This window comes from Eucyclogobius newberryi, unplaced genomic scaffold (assembly GCF_026437365.1).
Source record: "Eucyclogobius newberryi isolate DKJ021-1_F unplaced genomic scaffold, fEucNew1.0.hap1 SCAF_21, whole genome shotgun sequence".
NCBI classification, from domain to species: Eukaryota; Metazoa; Chordata; class Actinopteri; order Gobiiformes; family Gobiidae; genus Eucyclogobius; species Eucyclogobius newberryi.
This window is the reverse complement of record NW_027315846.1, coordinates 3,568,663-3,587,391: the sequence shown is the minus strand read 5'-3', so window position 1 is coordinate 3,587,391 and position 18,729 is coordinate 3,568,663. Positions and strand designations below refer to the sequence as shown.

General features: G+C 45.3%; 1 protein-coding gene across 1 annotated transcript in view; it reads left to right on the top strand.

Annotated features, from left to right (window-relative positions):
* slc25a21 (solute carrier family 25 member 21) overlaps window positions 1-18,729 on the top strand; it is a 231,495-nt gene that overhangs the window by 196,579 nt on the left and 16,187 nt on the right. Inside the window, exons 6-7 of the mRNA XM_072457582.1 lie at window positions 14,913-15,020; window positions 15,106-15,270. Coding sequence (XP_072313683.1) covers window positions 14,913-15,020; window positions 15,106-15,270 — 273 coding nt within the window. The remainder of the gene's footprint in view (window positions 1-14,912; window positions 15,021-15,105; window positions 15,271-18,729) is intronic.

Here is an 18,729-nt window from a genome sequence, read left to right as displayed (position 1 = left end):
CAGAAAAGACTAGTCAAATACAGAAAGGACTGGTCAAATACAGAAAGGACTGGTCAAATAAAGGACTGGTCAAATACAGAAAGGACTGGTCAAATACAGAAAAGACTAGTCAAATACAGAAAAGACTAGTCAAATAAAGAAGGTACTGGTCAAATACAGAACAGAACAGTGAAGTAAAGCTAGCTTGCGTACAGTGCTACCTGCGGCACAACCTGTCTCCTCCCGCTCATGTGACTGTGGCTGTGGCTTTACCAATGTCTTCCTTTTGTTCTCCACCCTTTGTTTTATTTTGATGTATCCTCCCGTCAGTTAAAGGGGAAGTACAGGCTTCGATTTAGTCACCGGCGAACAACAAAGGCTCTGATTGGCTCGTTTTTACAGGAGCTGAGGCAAACACAAACACACTTTACTGGTCTTTATAGCTGCTCGCATTGTTCCACGTGCAGGATTTGACTGTGGTTTGAGGGATTTGAGTCCATTTACCCCCCGAGGTCCCGAGGTTAGGCCCCCGCCGCGGTGTGGGCGTCGACACAATAGCGCTGATGGCTGTATGTAAATGACAATATTTAATTTGGTTTGCAGATTAAATTAAAAGCTTTATAACTTGCGTGTCCGCTTTGAGATCGCGCTGCGTTGCCTGGAATGTTCCGCAGCACGTCCACATCCACACGACTACAAGTTATGCAAATTTAAGAGGGTTTGGCCTGGCACCAACGAGGTTTAATTATCAGATTGAATCGCCAAAGTGCAAGAAATATGACCTATTCACCATGATTTATTATTTTTTGTAGCCTTTTTTTTACTGTTAATGTTATGCTAACTCTGAGTAGCGTTAGCATGTAAACTGTATCTTCAAAGCAACATTCACAATATCTAAATGTTGATGTATTGCCATTTGCCAACTTCTAGTATGTCACTGTTGAGTAGGGGTGTGCCGAAATATCGATATCGTGGGCTGCTGTATCGATATATCGCCGTGAGTCATTCTTGGTATAATGTCCCAAATTATTATTATTTTTTGCTTTTTTAATGAAAAGAAACATGTGACATTTTGACCGTATTTCATTTGGAGATTGAGCAGGTTGAGGTTTAACAAAGAAAAATATTGTTCTGGGTTCTTCAAAAAACAGTGACATATTCTAGAATATCATGAGCAATATATCGATTGTGGCATGTATCGCAAAATCGTGATATTATTGTATATCGTGAGCCGTATATCGTGTATCAAATCGTAAGGGACCTTGTGATTCCCAGCCCTATTGTGTGTCGTTTTAGATTATTTTAGACAATAATTAGCAGGTAAAACTGTCATCTGAGCCAACGAACTGGTGAGAAGAGCTCATTAATGACAATCAATCAATCAATATCATTAAATAAGCATGTGCCGTACCTTGCTTTAACATGGGGATCGGCTTCTCCATTCATTTGCATGTGATTTAACTGCATGAAGCCTGAGCCATGGGCAGAGATTTCACTTCTATGGGTGACGCTGGAAGTTAGCTCTGTGGAGAGGCCACACAAATTAAATCCTTCACTGTAGAACATTCCTGGCAAAGAAACAATCGAGAAGTGCTGGACCACCAAATGATGCACCTTTAACGATGCCCAGCCTGATAGAAGGAAGGAAAGAGGTTATAAATACAGCATTCCTGGTTGAATTTGTGCATTTAAACTTAAGAAAACAGCCTTTTGTCACGATGGCAAATAAACTCCCGAGCTGTCATCTGAAGCACATTGTGAACGACATAATAAAGACCGAGCTGTAGGTTTATGGAAGCAAGTGCTAATCCAGTTACAGTTTGTCCCGTGAATATACCGGTTTGTCCCGGCCTCCTTTATGAATGTATAGGCTCAGTTAGGTCGGGACAGGCCGCTAAGGAAGACAGATGGTTTGGTTTTGGGTGCGCCCGACTCATGCACTGTTCAGGTAGCAGCAGGATGTCAGAAAGATGGATGATTTTACCTGTGGAGTCTGGACTTGTTTTTAAAGCCACTGGTCTAAGGATGTTTACTCGTCCCATCAATCATGCGCCAGCACTACTCTTCCTTAAAGGTTATTTATTTAGCTTGATCAACTTTTTCAACTGCAAGTTTTCCCGCATTAAAAAGGCAATTGTTTGATTTATTTATTTATGTATTTGTTTGTTTGTTTATTTGTTTAGTTTATTTCATTTATTTCATTTATTTCATTTATTTCATTTATTTCATTTATTTCATTTATTTTATTTATTTTATTTATTTTATCTTGAAGAGTCTGAACATTTGGCAGAAGATTGTTCAATAAACTGCTAAACCATTTATTTCATTGTATTTATTTATTTCATTTTAATTCATTTTATCTATTTTTATTTAATTTATTGTATTTTTCTATTGTCATTTTTATCTTATTTTATTTGGACATTTGGCAGAAGATTGTTCAATAAACTGCTAAACCAATACAACAACTCGATTATGGCTGTAAATCACAAACATGTAAAAAAGTATGTGTAGTGTTCTAAAATCTCTCGTTAGCCTTTAGCTCAGAAACCAGTTTTGCACTAATCATTATCAAAAATAAAGCACCAAAAGCTTCACACACTCGACAGTGACTTTTAACGAGACTTTGACCTAAATGTGTTTGATGGATCGGCCCCGGCTGACACCCCCATAATCATTCACTCCGCCTTTTTGAGAGATAAACCTGGCTCCGGGGTCTCTCCAGTCTTAGCGCACTCGCTGCTAAGTGATTGAAAACCCTCCATATCAAACATGCCGCTAATTACACACGTCCAGGATACCGTTCAACCATTCAAATAATATAATATCTTAATTATTGGAGTGTTTTTTTAGCACTCTGAAAGACCCCAAGGCACGTTTATTTGAAAAGAACAGGGAAAAAGCCACGATGACGAGCCACTCGCGACATGCCGTCCGAACCTTTCACAAACGATGCTTTGATGCCCTCTGATCTCCGTGAGTGTGGTCCGACTCGCTCTCCTAATCACCGCTTTTCATTAGCAGCACACACACACACACACACCTACACACACACACACACACACCTACACACACACACACACACACACCTACACACACACACACACACACACACACACCTACACACACACACACACACACACACACATACACACACACACCCACACACACACACCTACACACACACACACCTACACACACACACCTACACACACACACACACACACCTACACACACACACACACACATACACACACACACCTACACACACACACACACACACACCTACACACACACACACACACACACACACCTACACACACACACACACACACACATACACACACACACCCACACACACACACCTACACACACACACACCTACACACACACACACACACCTACACACACACACACACACACACATACACACACACACACCTACACACACACACATACACACACACACACACACACCTACACACACACACATACACACCTACACACACACACCTACACACACACACACACACACACACACCTACACACACACACACACACACACACACCTACACACACACACACACACACACATACACACACACACACACACACCTACACACACATACACACCTACACACACACACACACACACACACACCTACACACACACACACACCTACACACACACACACACACACACACCTACACACACACACACACACATACACACACACACACACATACACACACACACCTACACACACATACACACCTACACACACACACACACATACACATACACACACACACCTACACACACATACACACCTACACACACACACACACACACACACCTACACACACACACACACCTACACACACACACACACACACCTACACACACACACACACACATACACACACACACACACATACACACACACCCACACACACACACACACACACACATACACACACACACACACATACACACACACCCACACACACACATACACACACACCCACACACACACACACCTACACACACACACACACACACACACCTACACACACACACACACACACACACCTACACACACACACACACACATACACACACACACACACATACACACACACCCACACACACACACACACACATACACACACACACACATACACACCTACACACACACACCTACACACACACACACACACCTACACACACACACACACACACCTACACACACACACCCACACACACCCCCCCCCCCCCGTCAAACCCGACCAGCTGAATGCCTTCACTCTGATTAACGAGGACACGCGGCGTAATAGCACAAATACTGAATTAAAGCTGGACTCTGGCTGTGTAAACATCGGCGGGCCCGTCTGAGAGGATGGGATAAAGAGCGCAGAAGAGTAATGGGCCGAGGAGACAACCCTGACGTGTCCCCATGACGCGAGCCGGGGCCCCAAACAAACGGCGCTCTGTACAAAACCCCGAAAACCGCCGGCCAAACATGCCAGGGCCAGAAAAGGCATTCAAGTGTGCATGCTTCCTCTAATATTAGCTCAAATTAAAGGGATTCAGCTGGATTTTATGTGGAAAAAGGTAAATTACGCACCGCACGCTGCCGCACCGCAAATCACATGTACCTGCGCAGAGTGTCAATTTTATTAGGGATTGTGGTCCGGGAGAGTTTGGTCTGATGCTAATGACGAGAAGACATCAGCGTTTACTTAAAGTGAGGCTTGCGCAATCAATATTTGAATAGTTAGGCATGATTAAGTTGTCAAGACGGCAACTGTTTAGGTTAAACATGTCAATCAACTCAATATATCATGTTTTATGGAAAACAAAACTAAAAGTTGCGAGATTTTGTCCTTCTGACATATATTTGATTATTACTTAGGTATACAACACTATTACTTATTATAATTTGTGTCAATATATTTAACCTTTTGTATTTATAAGTAACATTTTTAAATCGTAGTACTAATAAACACTGTGCAACAAAAGCAATCACATGTACAATACAAATATTTAAATACCTGCAGATAGTTTTCCTCTAAAGTACATATTACCCCCTTCTATGTGTATAAAGAAATATGTTTTATTCTTTATATTATTACTATCTATAAATCTTTTTTCTCCAAAGACAAATGGTCGTCATGGTAACAGAAGTTTAGACTCTCGCCGCAAGAAAGTCCTGGATTCAATTCCCAAACTCGACAGGTTTCGACAAGTTTTTAGTTAGTGTTAGTTTAGAGTCCTCACTCATGTCTTCTTCAGGGGGTCACATCATGTCTTCTTCAGGGGTCACGTCATGTCTTCTTCAGGAGGTCACATCATGTCTTCTTCAGGGGTCACGTCATGTCTTCTTCAGGGGGTCACATCATGTCTTCTTCAGGGGTCACATCATGTCTTCTTCAGGGGGTCACATCATGTCTTCTTCAGGAGGTCACATCATGTCTTCTTCAGGGGGTCACATCATGTCTTCTTCAGGGGTCACATCATGTCTTCTTCAGGAGGTCACATCATGTCTTCTTCAGGGGGTCACATCATGTCTTCTTCAGGGGTCACGTCATGTCTTCTTCAGGGGGTCACATCATGTCTTCTTCAGGGGGTCACATCATGTCTTCTTCAGGGGTCACGTCATGTCTTCTTCAGGAGGTCACGTCATGTCTTCTTCAGGGGGTCACATCATGTCTTCTTCAGGAGGTCACATCATGTCTTCTTCAGGGGGTCACATCATGTCTTCTTCAGGGGGTCACGTCATGTCTTCTTCAGGAGGTCACATCATGTCTTCTTCAGGGGGTCACATCATGTCTTCTTCAGGGGTCACATCATGTCTTCTTCAGGGGGTCACGTCATGTCTTCTTCAGGGGGTCACGTCATGTCTTCTTCAGGGGGTCACGTCATGTCTTCTTCAGGAGGTCACATCATGTCTTCTTCAGGGGGTCACATCATGTCTTCTTCAGGGGTCACATCATGTCTTCTTCAGGAGGTCACATCATGTCTTCTTCAGGGGTCACATCATGTCTTCTTCAGGGGGTCACATCATGTCTTCTTCAGGAGGTCACATCATGTCTTCTTCAGGAGGTCACGTCATGTCTTCTTCAGGAGGTCACATCATGTCTTCTTCAGGGGTCACGTCATGTCTTCTTCAGGGGGTCACATCATGTCTTCTTCAGGGGTCACATCATGTCTTCTTCAGGGGGTCACATCATGTCTTCTTCAGGGGTCACATCATGTCTTCTTCAGGAGGTCACATCATGTCTTCTTCAGGGGGTCACATCATGTCTTCTTCAGGGGGTCACGTCATGTCTTCTTCAGGGGGTCACGTCATGTCTTCTTCAGGGGGTCACATCATGTCTTCTTCAGGAGGTCACATCATGTCTTCTTCAGGAGGTCACGTCATGTCTTCTTCAGGGGGTCACATCATGTCTTCTTCACGGGGTCACGTCATGTCTTCTTCAGGGGTCACGTCATGTCTTCTTCAGGGGGTCACATCATGTCTTCTTCAGGGGGTCACATCATGTCTTCTTCAGGGGGTCACATCATGTCTTCTTCAGGGGTCACGTCATGTCTTCTTCAGGAGGTCACATCATGTCTTCTTCAGGAGGTCACGTCATGTCTTCTTCAGGAGGTCACATCATGTCTTCTTCAGGAGGTCACATCATGTCTTCTTCAGGGGTCACGTCATGTCTTCTTCAGGGGTCACATCATTTCTTCTTCAGGGGTCACATCATGTCTTCTTCAGGAGGTCACATCATGTCTTCTTCAGGGGTCACGTCATGTCTTCTTCAGGAGGTCACATCATGTCTTCTTCAGGAGGTCACATCATGTCTTCTTCAGGGGTCACATCATGTCTTCTTCAGGAGGTCACGTCATGTCTTCTTCAGGGGGTCACATCATGTCTTCTTCAGGGGGTCACATCATGTCTTCTTCAGGGGTCACATCATGTCTTCTTCAGGAGGTCACATCATGTCTTCTTCAGGAGGTCACGTCATGTCTTCTTCAGGGGGTCACATCATGTCTTCTTCAGGGGGTCACATCATGTCTTCTTCAGGGGGTCACATCATGTCTTCTTCAGGGGTCACATCATGTCTTCTTCAGGGGGTCACATCATGTCTTCTTCAGGGGGTCACATCATGTCTTCTTCAGGGGTCACATCATGTCTTCTTCAGGAGGTCACATCATGTCTTCTTCAGGAGGTCACGTCATGTCTTCTTCAGGGGGTCACATCATGTCTTCTTCAGGGGTCACATCATGTCTTCTTCAGGGGGTCACATCATGTCTTCTTCAGGGGTCACGTCATGTCTTCTTCAGGGGTCACGTCATGTCTTCTTCAGGGGGTCACATCATGTCTTCTTCAGGAGGTCACGTCATGTCTTCTTCAGGGGGTCACGTCATGTCTTCTTCAGGGGGTCACGTCATGTCTTCTTCAGGGGGTCACATCATGTCTTCTTCAGGAGGTCACATCATGTCTTCTTCAGGGGGTCACATCATGTCTTCTTCAGGGGTCACGTCATGTCTTCTTCAGGGGTCACGTCATGTCTTCTTCAGGGGGTCACATCATGTCTTCTTCAGGAGGTCACGTCATGTCTTCTTCAGGGGGTCACGTCATGTCTTCTTCAGGGGGTCACGTCATGTCTTCTTCAGGGGGTCACGTCATGTCTTCTTCAGGAGGTCACATCATGTCTTCTTCAGGGGGTCACATCATGTCTTCTTCAGGGGGTCACATCATGTCTTCTTCAGGAGGTCACGTCATGTCTTCTTCAGGAGGTCACGTCATGTCTTCTTCAGGAGGTCACGTCATGTCTTCTTCAGGAGGTCACATCATGTCTTCTTCAGGAGGTCACGTCATGTCTTCTTCAGGGGGTCACATCATGTCTTCTTCAGGAGGTCACATCATGTCTTCTTCAGGGGGTCACATCATGTCTTCTTCAGGGGTCACGTCATGTCTTCTTCAGGGGTCACGTCATGTCTTCTTCAGGGGGTCACATCATGTCTTCTTCAGGAGGTCACGTCATGTCTTCTTCAGGGGGTCACGTCATGTCTTCTTCAGGGGGTCACGTCATGTCTTCTTCAGGGGGTCACGTCATGTCTTCTTCAGGAGGTCACATCATGTCTTCTTCAGGGGGTCACATCATGTCTTCTTCAGGGGGTCACATCATGTCTTCTTCAGGAGGTCACGTCATGTCTTCTTCAGGAGGTCACGTCATGTCTTCTTCAGGAGGTCACGTCATGTCTTCTTCAGGAGGTCACATCATGTCTTCTTCAGGGGTCACGTCATGTCTTCTTCAGGGGGTCACATCATGTCTTCTTCAGGAGGTCACATCATGTCTTCTTCAGGGGGTCACATCATGTCTTCTTCAGGGGGTCACGTCATGTCTTCTTCAGGAGGTCACATCATGTCTTCTTCAGGGGTCACATCATGTCTTCTTCAGGGGGTCACGTCATGTCTTCTTCAGGAGGTCACGTCATGTCTTCTTCAGGAGGTCACATCATGTCTTCTTCAGGGGTCACGTCATGTCTTCTTCAGGGGGTCACATCATGTCTTCTTCAGGGGTCACATCATGTCTTCTTCAGGGGGTCACATCATGTCTTCTTCAGGGGTCACATCATGTCTTCTTCAGGAGGTCACATCATGTCTTCTTCAGGGGGTCACATCATGTCTTCTTCAGGGGGTCACGTCATGTCTTCTTCAGGGGGTCACGTCATGTCTTCTTCAGGGGGTCACATCATGTCTTCTTCAGGAGGTCACATCATGTCTTCTTCAGGAGGTCACGTCATGTCTTCTTCAGGGGGTCACATCATGTCTTCTTCACGGGGTCACGTCATGTCTTCTTCAGGGGTCACGTCATGTCTTCTTCAGGGGGTCACATCATGTCTTCTTCAGGGGGTCACATCATGTCTTCTTCAGGGGGTCACATCATGTCTTCTTCAGGGGTCACGTCATGTCTTCTTCAGGAGGTCACATCATGTCTTCTTCAGGAGGTCACGTCATGTCTTCTTCAGGAGGTCACATCATGTCTTCTTCAGGAGGTCACATCATGTCTTCTTCAGGGGTCACGTCATGTCTTCTTCAGGGGTCACATCATGTCTTCTTCAGGGGTCACATCATGTCTTCTTCAGGAGGTCACATCATGTCTTCTTCAGGGGTCACGTCATGTCTTCTTCAGGAGGTCACATCATGTCTTCTTCAGGAGGTCACATCATGTCTTCTTCAGGGGTCACATCATGTCTTCTTCAGGAGGTCACGTCATGTCTTCTTCAGGGGGTCACATCATGTCTTCTTCAGGGGGTCACATCATGTCTTCTTCAGGGGTCACATCATGTCTTCTTCAGGAGGTCACATCATGTCTTCTTCAGGAGGTCACGTCATGTCTTCTTCAGGGGGTCACATCATGTCTTCTTCAGGAGGTCACATCATGTCTTCTTCAGGGGGTCACATCATGTCTTCTTCAGGGGTCACGTCATGTCTTCTTCAGGGGTCACGTCATGTCTTCTTCAGGGGGTCACATCATGTCTTCTTCAGGAGGTCACGTCATGTCTTCTTCAGGGGGTCACGTCATGTCTTCTTCAGGGGGTCACGTCATGTCTTCTTCAGGGGGTCACATCATGTCTTCTTCAGGAGGTCACATCATGTCTTCTTCAGGGGGTCACATCATGTCTTCTTCAGGGGTCACGTCATGTCTTCTTCAGGGGTCACGTCATGTCTTCTTCAGGGGGTCACATCATGTCTTCTTCAGGAGGTCACGTCATGTCTTCTTCAGGGGGTCACGTCATGTCTTCTTCAGGGGGTCACGTCATGTCTTCTTCAGGGGGTCACGTCATGTCTTCTTCAGGAGGTCACATCATGTCTTCTTCAGGGGGTCACATCATGTCTTCTTCAGGGGGTCACATCATGTCTTCTTCAGGAGGTCACGTCATGTCTTCTTCAGGAGGTCACGTCATGTCTTCTTCAGGAGGTCACGTCATGTCTTCTTCAGGAGGTCACATCATGTCTTCTTCAGGAGGTCACGTCATGTCTTCTTCAGGGGGTCACATCATGTCTTCTTCAGGAGGTCACATCATGTCTTCTTCAGGGGGTCACATCATGTCTTCTTCAGGGGTCACGTCATGTCTTCTTCAGGGGTCACGTCATGTCTTCTTCAGGGGGTCACATCATGTCTTCTTCAGGAGGTCACGTCATGTCTTCTTCAGGGGGTCACGTCATGTCTTCTTCAGGGGGTCACGTCATGTCTTCTTCAGGGGGTCACGTCATGTCTTCTTCAGGAGGTCACATCATGTCTTCTTCAGGGGGTCACATCATGTCTTCTTCAGGGGGTCACATCATGTCTTCTTCAGGAGGTCACGTCATGTCTTCTTCAGGAGGTCACGTCATGTCTTCTTCAGGAGGTCACGTCATGTCTTCTTCAGGAGGTCACATCATGTCTTCTTCAGGGGTCACGTCATGTCTTCTTCAGGGGGTCACATCATGTCTTCTTCAGGAGGTCACATCATGTCTTCTTCAGGGGGTCACATCATGTCTTCTTCAGGGGGTCACGTCATGTCTTCTTCAGGAGGTCACATCATGTCTTCTTCAGGGGTCACATCATGTCTTCTTCAGGGGGTCACGTCATGTCTTCTTCAGGAGGTCACGTCATGTCTTCTTCAGGAGGTCACATCATGTCTTCTTCAGGGGTCACGTCATGTCTTCTTCAGGGGGTCACATCATGTCTTCTTCAGGATGTCACATCATGTCTTCTTCAGGGGGTCACATCATGTCTTCTTCAGGGGGTCACGTCATGTCTTCTTCAGGAGGTCACATCATGTCTTCTTCAGGGGTCACATCATGTCTTCTTCAGGGGGTCACATCATGTCTTCTTCAGGGGGTCACATCATGTCTTCTTCAGGGGGTCACGTCATGTCTTCTTCAGGGGGTCACATCATGTCTTCTTCAGGGGGTCACGTTATGTCTTCTTCAGGGGGTCACATCATGTCTTCTTCAGGAGGTCACATCATGTCTTCTTCAGGAGGTCACATCATGTCTTCTTCAGGGGGTCACATCATGTCTTCTTCAGGAGGTCACATCATGTCTTCTTCAGGGGGTCACATCATGTCTTCTTCAGGGGTCACATCATGTCTTCTTCAGGGGTCACATCATGTCTTCTTCAGGGGGTCACATCATGTCTTCTTCAGGGGGTCACATCATGTCTTCTTCAGGAGGTCACGTCATGTCTTCTTCAGGAGGTCACGTCATGTCTTCTTCAGGGGGTCACGTCATGTCTTCTTCAGGGGTCACATCATGTCTTCTTCAGGGGTCACATCATGTCTTCTTCAGGAGGTCACGTCATGTCTTCTTCAGGGGTCACGTCATGTCTTCTTCAGGGGGTCACATCATGTCTTCTTCAGGAGGTCACGTCATGTCTTCTTCAGGGGGTCACATCATGTCTTCTTCAGGGGTCACATCATGTCTTCTTCAGGGGGTCACATCATGTCTTCTTCAGGAGGTCACGTCATGTCTTCTTCAGGAGGTCACGTCATGTCTTCTTCAGGGGGTCACGTCATGTCTTCTTCAGGGGGTCACATCATGTCTTCTTCAGGGGGTCACATCATGTCTTCTTCAGGGGGTCACATCATGTCTTCTTCAGGGGGTCACGTCATGTCTTCTTCAGGGGGTCACATCATGTCTTCTTCAGGGGGTCACGTCATGTCTTCTTCAGGGGTCACATCATGTCTTCTTCAGGGGTCACGTCATGTCTTCTTCAGGGGGTCACATCATGTCTTCTTCAGGGGGTCACGTCATGTCTTCTTCAGGAGGTCACATCATGTCTTCTTCAGGAGGTCACGTCATGTCTTCTTCAGGGGGTCACATCATGTCTTCTTCAGGAGGTCACATCATGTCTTCTTCAGGAGGTCACGTCATGTCTTCTTCAGGGGGTTAAACAGGAAAAACCTAGTGTGACGTCATCAATTACAAACAGGAAGTGAAATTATAAACCCAAAAAATGTGCTATTCTGTGATGACATTTTATGTGTTTTAGCAAAATTTTAAATATATTTATCTTAACTGCATTTTAGTTCAACGGTTCGTCCGACCTGCAGAGGTCACGACCTGTAGGGTTCACGACCTGCAGAGTTCACGACCTGTAGGGTTCACGACCTGCAGAGTTCACGACCTGTAGGGTTCACGACCTGCAGAGTTCACGACCTGTAGGGTTTACGGCCTGCAGAGTTCGCGACCTGTAGGGGGCGCTTTAAACGAGTGGATATGCATTTGTTGCTGCATCTTTAATATTAGGTACAAGTCTTTCCTGACTGGATACTCGCGTTACACTTCCTCTAAGCGTTGCCGGGGCCCCGATGGCAGGAGTCGTGAAAGTAGACACGCTCTGTTAGGTTTGATGGCTCTTCCTTTACATAATCTAAAAGCTGCGTGAGGCCCAAACAAAACAGAGCCGTGCGATGCATGTCACAGTTTATGAAATATGCACTGATCCAGCTCCACGTTTGTCCGCTGCGAAGATTGTTACTGATAACTTTGATTAAATGAATGACGTTTTATATGAACACTTAAAGAATGTATTCAAAATAATTCAGCGGTTTATTTCAGTTTATTAAATCGTATATTCTTGATTTAGTGATCGGCGTCTGTCCTTTATCCAAATATATTGAACTATTTAATTACTTTAGGTAACGGTTATGTCATTGTTCTGGCCTCCGAAATTTGTGAAAATCGCTTTTAAAATCATGGCCGTGACTAATGGGGCGCTCAGAATATGAGAGAATGTACTGCAAACGGTTTAGAGTGAACTAGAAGAGATTTTATGCTTCTTAAGGTCAGAAAAAGATTTAGTTTTATTGTAAAAACATGTTACAATAGGTGTAATTTTAAAAAAAATTGCACAATTACTTAAAGGCGCAACAGGGAACTATCCAATGGTTTGATAATTTGATGAATAATGATGACCGCTGCCATGGCAACTGACAACAAACTAAAATGCTGTCTCTTTTGAAAGGGCAGAAGTCCTCAAAATGGCACCTTTAAACCAGGAAACAGAAACTCACGGATAAGAGATGATATTATTGCCGATATTGTCACATAAGTTACTAAAATGACGTATGTTCGACAGCTGCAGACAGAGTGACATTTGACTCCATCTTCTTCCTCTTGAGTCCTGTTTGTGGTCTCACTTGTGCAGGAGTCATAACAGACGCAGGTGTTGCTCAGACTCGAGTCCTCGTTTATCTTGTGTCAAAAGTCCATTGGCGAGCGCGAGCACAAAAGAACTCGGAGAACGGGTTTGTGAAAGTGGAACTACCGCTCTCGGCCTGGACACGTTCACCGCGTTTCACACTGTCACTTTTTCTTTACTGTACATTCAATTCTCTCAAACCGGTTCAGTTTATTCTGTGCTTGGTTGATATTTCTTAGGTAAAACATTGTATGATAAAAGTATGACATAACTAAAAGTTTGCAAAGCTTCTATTTTCAAACAGGAAAAAGGAGAGAAAGCTGTATTGTCCCCATAGGGTCTTTACCAGGGTCTTGGTCATTATCTTGGTCAGGGTCTTGGTCGGGGTTTTGGCCAGGGTCTTGGTCAGGCTTAGGGTCTTGGTCAGGGACTTGGCCAGGGTCTTGCCCAGGGTCCTGGTCAGGGTCTTGGTCAGGGTCTTGGCCAGGGTCTTACTCAGGGTCCTGGTCAGGGTCCTGGTCAGGGTCTTGGCCAGGGTCTTGGCCGGGGTCTTGGTCAGGCTTAGGGTCTTGGTCATTATTTTGGTCGGGGTCTTGACCAGGGTCTTGATCAGGGTCTTGGCCAGGGTCTTGACCAGGGTCTTGATCAGGGTCTTGGCCGGGGTTTTGGTCAGGCTTAGTGTCTTGGTCAGGGTCTTGGTCAGGGTCTTGGCCAGGGTCTTGACCAGGGTCTTGACCAGGGTCTTGATCAGGGTCTTGACCAGGGTCTTGACCAGGGTCTTGACCAGGGTCTTGATCAGGGTCTTGGTCAGGGTCTTGACCAGGGTCTTGACCAGGGTCTTGGTCAGGGTCTTGATCAGGGTCTTGATCAGGGTCTTGACCAGGGTCTTGGTCAGGGTCTTGATCAGGGTCTTGGCCAGGGTCTTGGTCAGGGTCTTGATCAGGGTCTTGGCCAGGGTCTTGGTCAGGGTCTTGGTATATCTTCTATAATAACAGTCATACAGTGCCACACAGGGCAGTCAGGACCACACTGGATCCACCCAACAGATTTCTCATGGCTTTTCACCGACTTAAAACAGGCAGAAGGTTATAAATGTTAGAAAGGAAAGCTCAAAATCACCTAAAACCGATTTAATACTGATAATTTGGGCCATTGACGCGTGTTCCCTTTATAATTTACATATTTTTATATTGGCCACTAGATCCAATATGGCGGCAAGTGGCATTTTTGTCTCGTGTCTGGCAAAAACCGATAGCATGGAAAAAGCTTAATACTACATTGTTTTACTTTTGCAGAATTAAGAAACCCAGGAAAATCTTTTCTTAATATTTTTCTAAACTTTAAAACACCCTCAAGAAAACAGATCAAGGCCAGAGAGAAAATGGACTCACTACAAGACAAAGAAACAAAGTTGGTCCAACGCTGGTCCAAAGTTGGTCGAAAGCTGGTCCAAAGTTGGTCGAAAGCTGGTCCAAAGTTGGTCCAAAGTTGGTCCAAAGCTGGTCCAAAGTTGGTCCAAAGCTGGTCCAAAGTTGGTCCAAAGTTGGTCCAAAGCTGGTCCAAAGTTGGTCCAAAGTTGGTCCAAAGCTGGTCCAAAGTTGGTCCAAAGTTGGTCCAAAGCTGGTCCAAAGTTGGTCCAAAGCTGGTCCAAAGTTGGTCCAAAGTTGGTCCAAAGCTGGTCCAAAGCTGGTCCAAAGTTGGTCGAAAGGTCAAAAACGAATACTAATCTCTTGTCCTCGGTTAAGGCTTTGACCGTGGCTGGACTGGGCTCTGGTCTGACCGAGGCTGTGGTGGTCAACCCGTTCGAGGTGGTCAAAGTCAGCCTGCAGGCCAACAGAGACGCCTTCAAAGAGGTGCGTTTCCTTTCGCCGTCAATACACTGCGCTCGGACTACATTTATTTCTGCTGACATGTCCTTTGAACTCGTTTTCCCGGCAGCAACCGTCCTCCTTCGCTCAGGCGAGGAAGGTCATCAACGCCGGAGGGTTTGGGCTGAACGGGCTCAACCGGGGGCTCACGTCCACGCTGGGCCGCCATGGGATTTTCAACATGATCTACTTTGGGTTCTACTTCAACGTCAAGGATGCCTTCCCCGCCAGTCAAGTGAGTGAAGCCCACGTTATCGCTCCATCTGCTTCTAAATAATGTAGTTCAAAGTGCTGTAAATGATGTAAATGTCGTTTAGCTAGAATGATTGCGTGATTTTAACGAAATAATATCACAGCCGAGTAGTTGGAGCATCGCCCGCAAAGGTCCAAGGTTTGACTGTTTTATTTGGGATTGTACGTAGCCGCGATGAGAAAGCACGAACGTTTTGATGGATTTTTATGTTTAATCTGCCTTTTTTAATGTCTCAAGCCTAAATAATAAAGTCCAAAGAATAGCGTAAAAATTATACTTTGAAGACGTACAACTACAGTAGGTGGCGGTAAATGCACATTTTCAGTTGGCTGCCAATCGCCATTAAAAACAACACAACAACAACAACAACAACATTATGAAGATGCCTTTTCCTTGTGCTTTTCTGTGTATTTATGAAGTAATGGTTTTTGCATGAACTCTTAGTGGGTTTCTGATCGTTTGGGTGCTGTTTGGGCCATGTCATAAGAGACACCGGGCCAAAACCGGGCCGCGGGCCATCTGTTTCCGGTCCCCAGAGGCAAATGTGACTTATGTATTATTACTTTTGTTTTATAGTCTGTTGCTATGTCACAATATTCCATGAAAATATAGAGCCAATTAATCTAATAAACAGCAAACATGAGTATTACGGTATTTGAAAAGTTATAGAAGGTTTTGTGCACATTTTACACTGCTGTTATTGGCCCTGCCCCCTTTACTCCTGCCGTATGATTGACACGTGTCGGCCATTCTGTGCCTGTCACTCAGCACCGGGACGGAACATGATCTCGCAAGATAAAACTGCCAAAGGATTGTGCACACAAGTCGAATTTTTCTTCCTCCCCCGATGTGTTTACATAAAAACAGGTTAAGTGCAAATATGTACTTGTGTAAAAGTACAATTACATGGTCTAAAACTACAAAAGTATCAAAATAACACGCATATACTACTCGCTGCACGAGTTACTTGTTACTTTTTGATGGAATTTTAGTAGCGTTTTGGATCGATATTTCATTATATTATTCGAATTGAATTGAGTCATTTTAAAGAACAATTTGCATATTCTCTGAGCGATGCAGTGACGCTTTGTGTTTGTAGATGTGGAAAGAATCAGATAAACCTGTGACTACGGCCGATTAGGCAAGGCAAGTTTATTTGTAGAGCACATTTCATACACAAGGCAATTCAAAGTGCTTCACAGCAGGAAAAATGCATTCAAATCACAAAGAAATTACAGAAACAGAAATACAATAAAATTAACTAAATTAAAAATTATCAATCCAACTGATTTTCTAAACTAATAAAATCACAAACAAAAGAGAAGAGTGCAAAGAAAAAATCCTTTCAGTCATATGCGCAGCTAAACAAAACTGTTTTTAGCTTAGATTTGAACATTGTCAGAGTTGAAGCCTGTCTCACATCTTCAGGAAGACTGTTCCAGATTTTAGCTGCATAAAACTGAAACGCAGATTCCCCATGTTTTGTCCTGACTCTGGCACCAGCAGGAGGCCGGTCCATGTTTTGTCCTGACTCTGGGCACCAGCAGGAGGCCGGTCCATGTTTAGTCCTGACTCTGGCACCAGCAGGAGGCCGGTCCATGTTTAGTCCTGACTCTGGGCACCAGCAGGAGGCCGGTCCCTGAGGTCCTCAGAGTCCGAGATGGTTCATATGGCACTAACATATCCAAGATGTACTTTGGTGCTAGGCCATGGAGAGACTTGTACACAAGCAGAGCTGCTTTAAAGTCTATTCTCTGAGCCACAGGAGCCTGTGCAGAGACCTGAGAACAGGACTAATGTGATCATACTTCCTGGTTCTGGTCAGGACCCGAGCAGCAGCGTTCTGGATGTACTGCAGCTGTTTTACCACTCGTTTGGAGAGACCAGTGAGCAGGCCGTTACAGTAGTCTAATCTACTGGAGACAAACGCATGGATAAGTCTCTCTAAATCTGGTTTTGACACTATATTTTTGATTTTGGCAATGTTTTTTAGATGGTAAAAAGCTGCTGATGTTATTGATTTGACGTGGCTATTAAAGTTCAAGTCTGAGTCCATTATTACCCCCAGATTTCTAATTTGGTTTGTAGGTTTTAGAGCGAGACTCTGGAGGTGACCGCTAACACTTTCTCTTTGTTTCTGTGGGCCAAAAACGATTATTTCAGTCTTGTCTGAGTTCAGCTGGAGAAAGTTGTTTTGCATCCACACACTGATCTGTTGGATGCAGTGACAGAGTGAATCTACTGGTCCATATTCACCTGCCGACAGTGAAACATAGATCTGAGTGTCGTCTGCATAATTGTGATAGGACACATTTTCACTGCGTATCAACTGACCCAACGGCAGCATGTAGAGGTTGAACAGAAGGGGACCCAGGACTGACCCTTGGGGCACTCCACAGGTCAGGGTCATGTGGTCTGAGACACAGCTACCAATTTCAACAAAGTACTTCCTGTCTTCCAGATAGGACCTTAACCAGTTTAGGGCAGTGCCAGTGATGCCCACCCAGTCCTCTAGTCTCTGTAAGAGGATCCCATGATCGACAGTGTCAAAAGCAGCACTCAGATCTAACAGAATTAAGACTGAGGCTTTGCCCGTGTCAGTGTTCAGGCGGATGTCATTTGTCACCTTGACAAGAGCAGTCTCAGTGCTGTGATGAGGTCTAAAACCTGACTGAAAAACATCAAATGAGTTGTTTATTAAGAGGAAATCTGTGAGCTGTTGGTAAACAACCTTTTCAAGGACTTTGCCCAAAAATGGCAGATTAGAGATGGGCCGGTAATGACTCAGTACTGCGGCATCAAGACTGCTCTTCTTTAGGAGAGGCTTTATGACCGCAGTTTTCAAAGACATTGGGAATGTTCCAGATTGAAGCGACATGTTAATTATGTGAGTGAATGGTGCTAACAAACTGTTCAGCACAGACTTTAGAAATCTGGTGGGTAACACATCAAGGCAGCATGTAGATGAACTCAGACTGGTGATGATCTCATGGACAGTTTTGTCAGTTACTGGTGCAAAGTGAGTTTGCTCTAAGTGTCTTGGTGGTTTTAGGGTATTTTTTTGCATTGTGGGATTTATAGCATTTTTAATGCCCTGAACTTTGTCATTAAAGAATAATGCAAACTCATTACACTTGGATGTGGAAATGAGTTCTAACGGCAGCTGAGCTGGAGGGTTTGTTAATCTGTTTACTGTGGCAAACAGGACACGCGAGTTGTTACTGCAGCTTCCAATTATTTCAGAAAAATATCTTTCCCTAGTTCTACATAAGATTAGGTTGTACATGTTCAGCTTTTCTTTGTAAATCTCTTTTTGAACCTGGAGCTTTGACTTGCGCCATTTCCGTTCGGCCCTGCGGCACTCCCTTTTCTGTGCCCTGACCGAATCCTCATTTCTCCACGGCGCCTTCTGCTTATTTTTAACCATTTTAGCCTTTATAG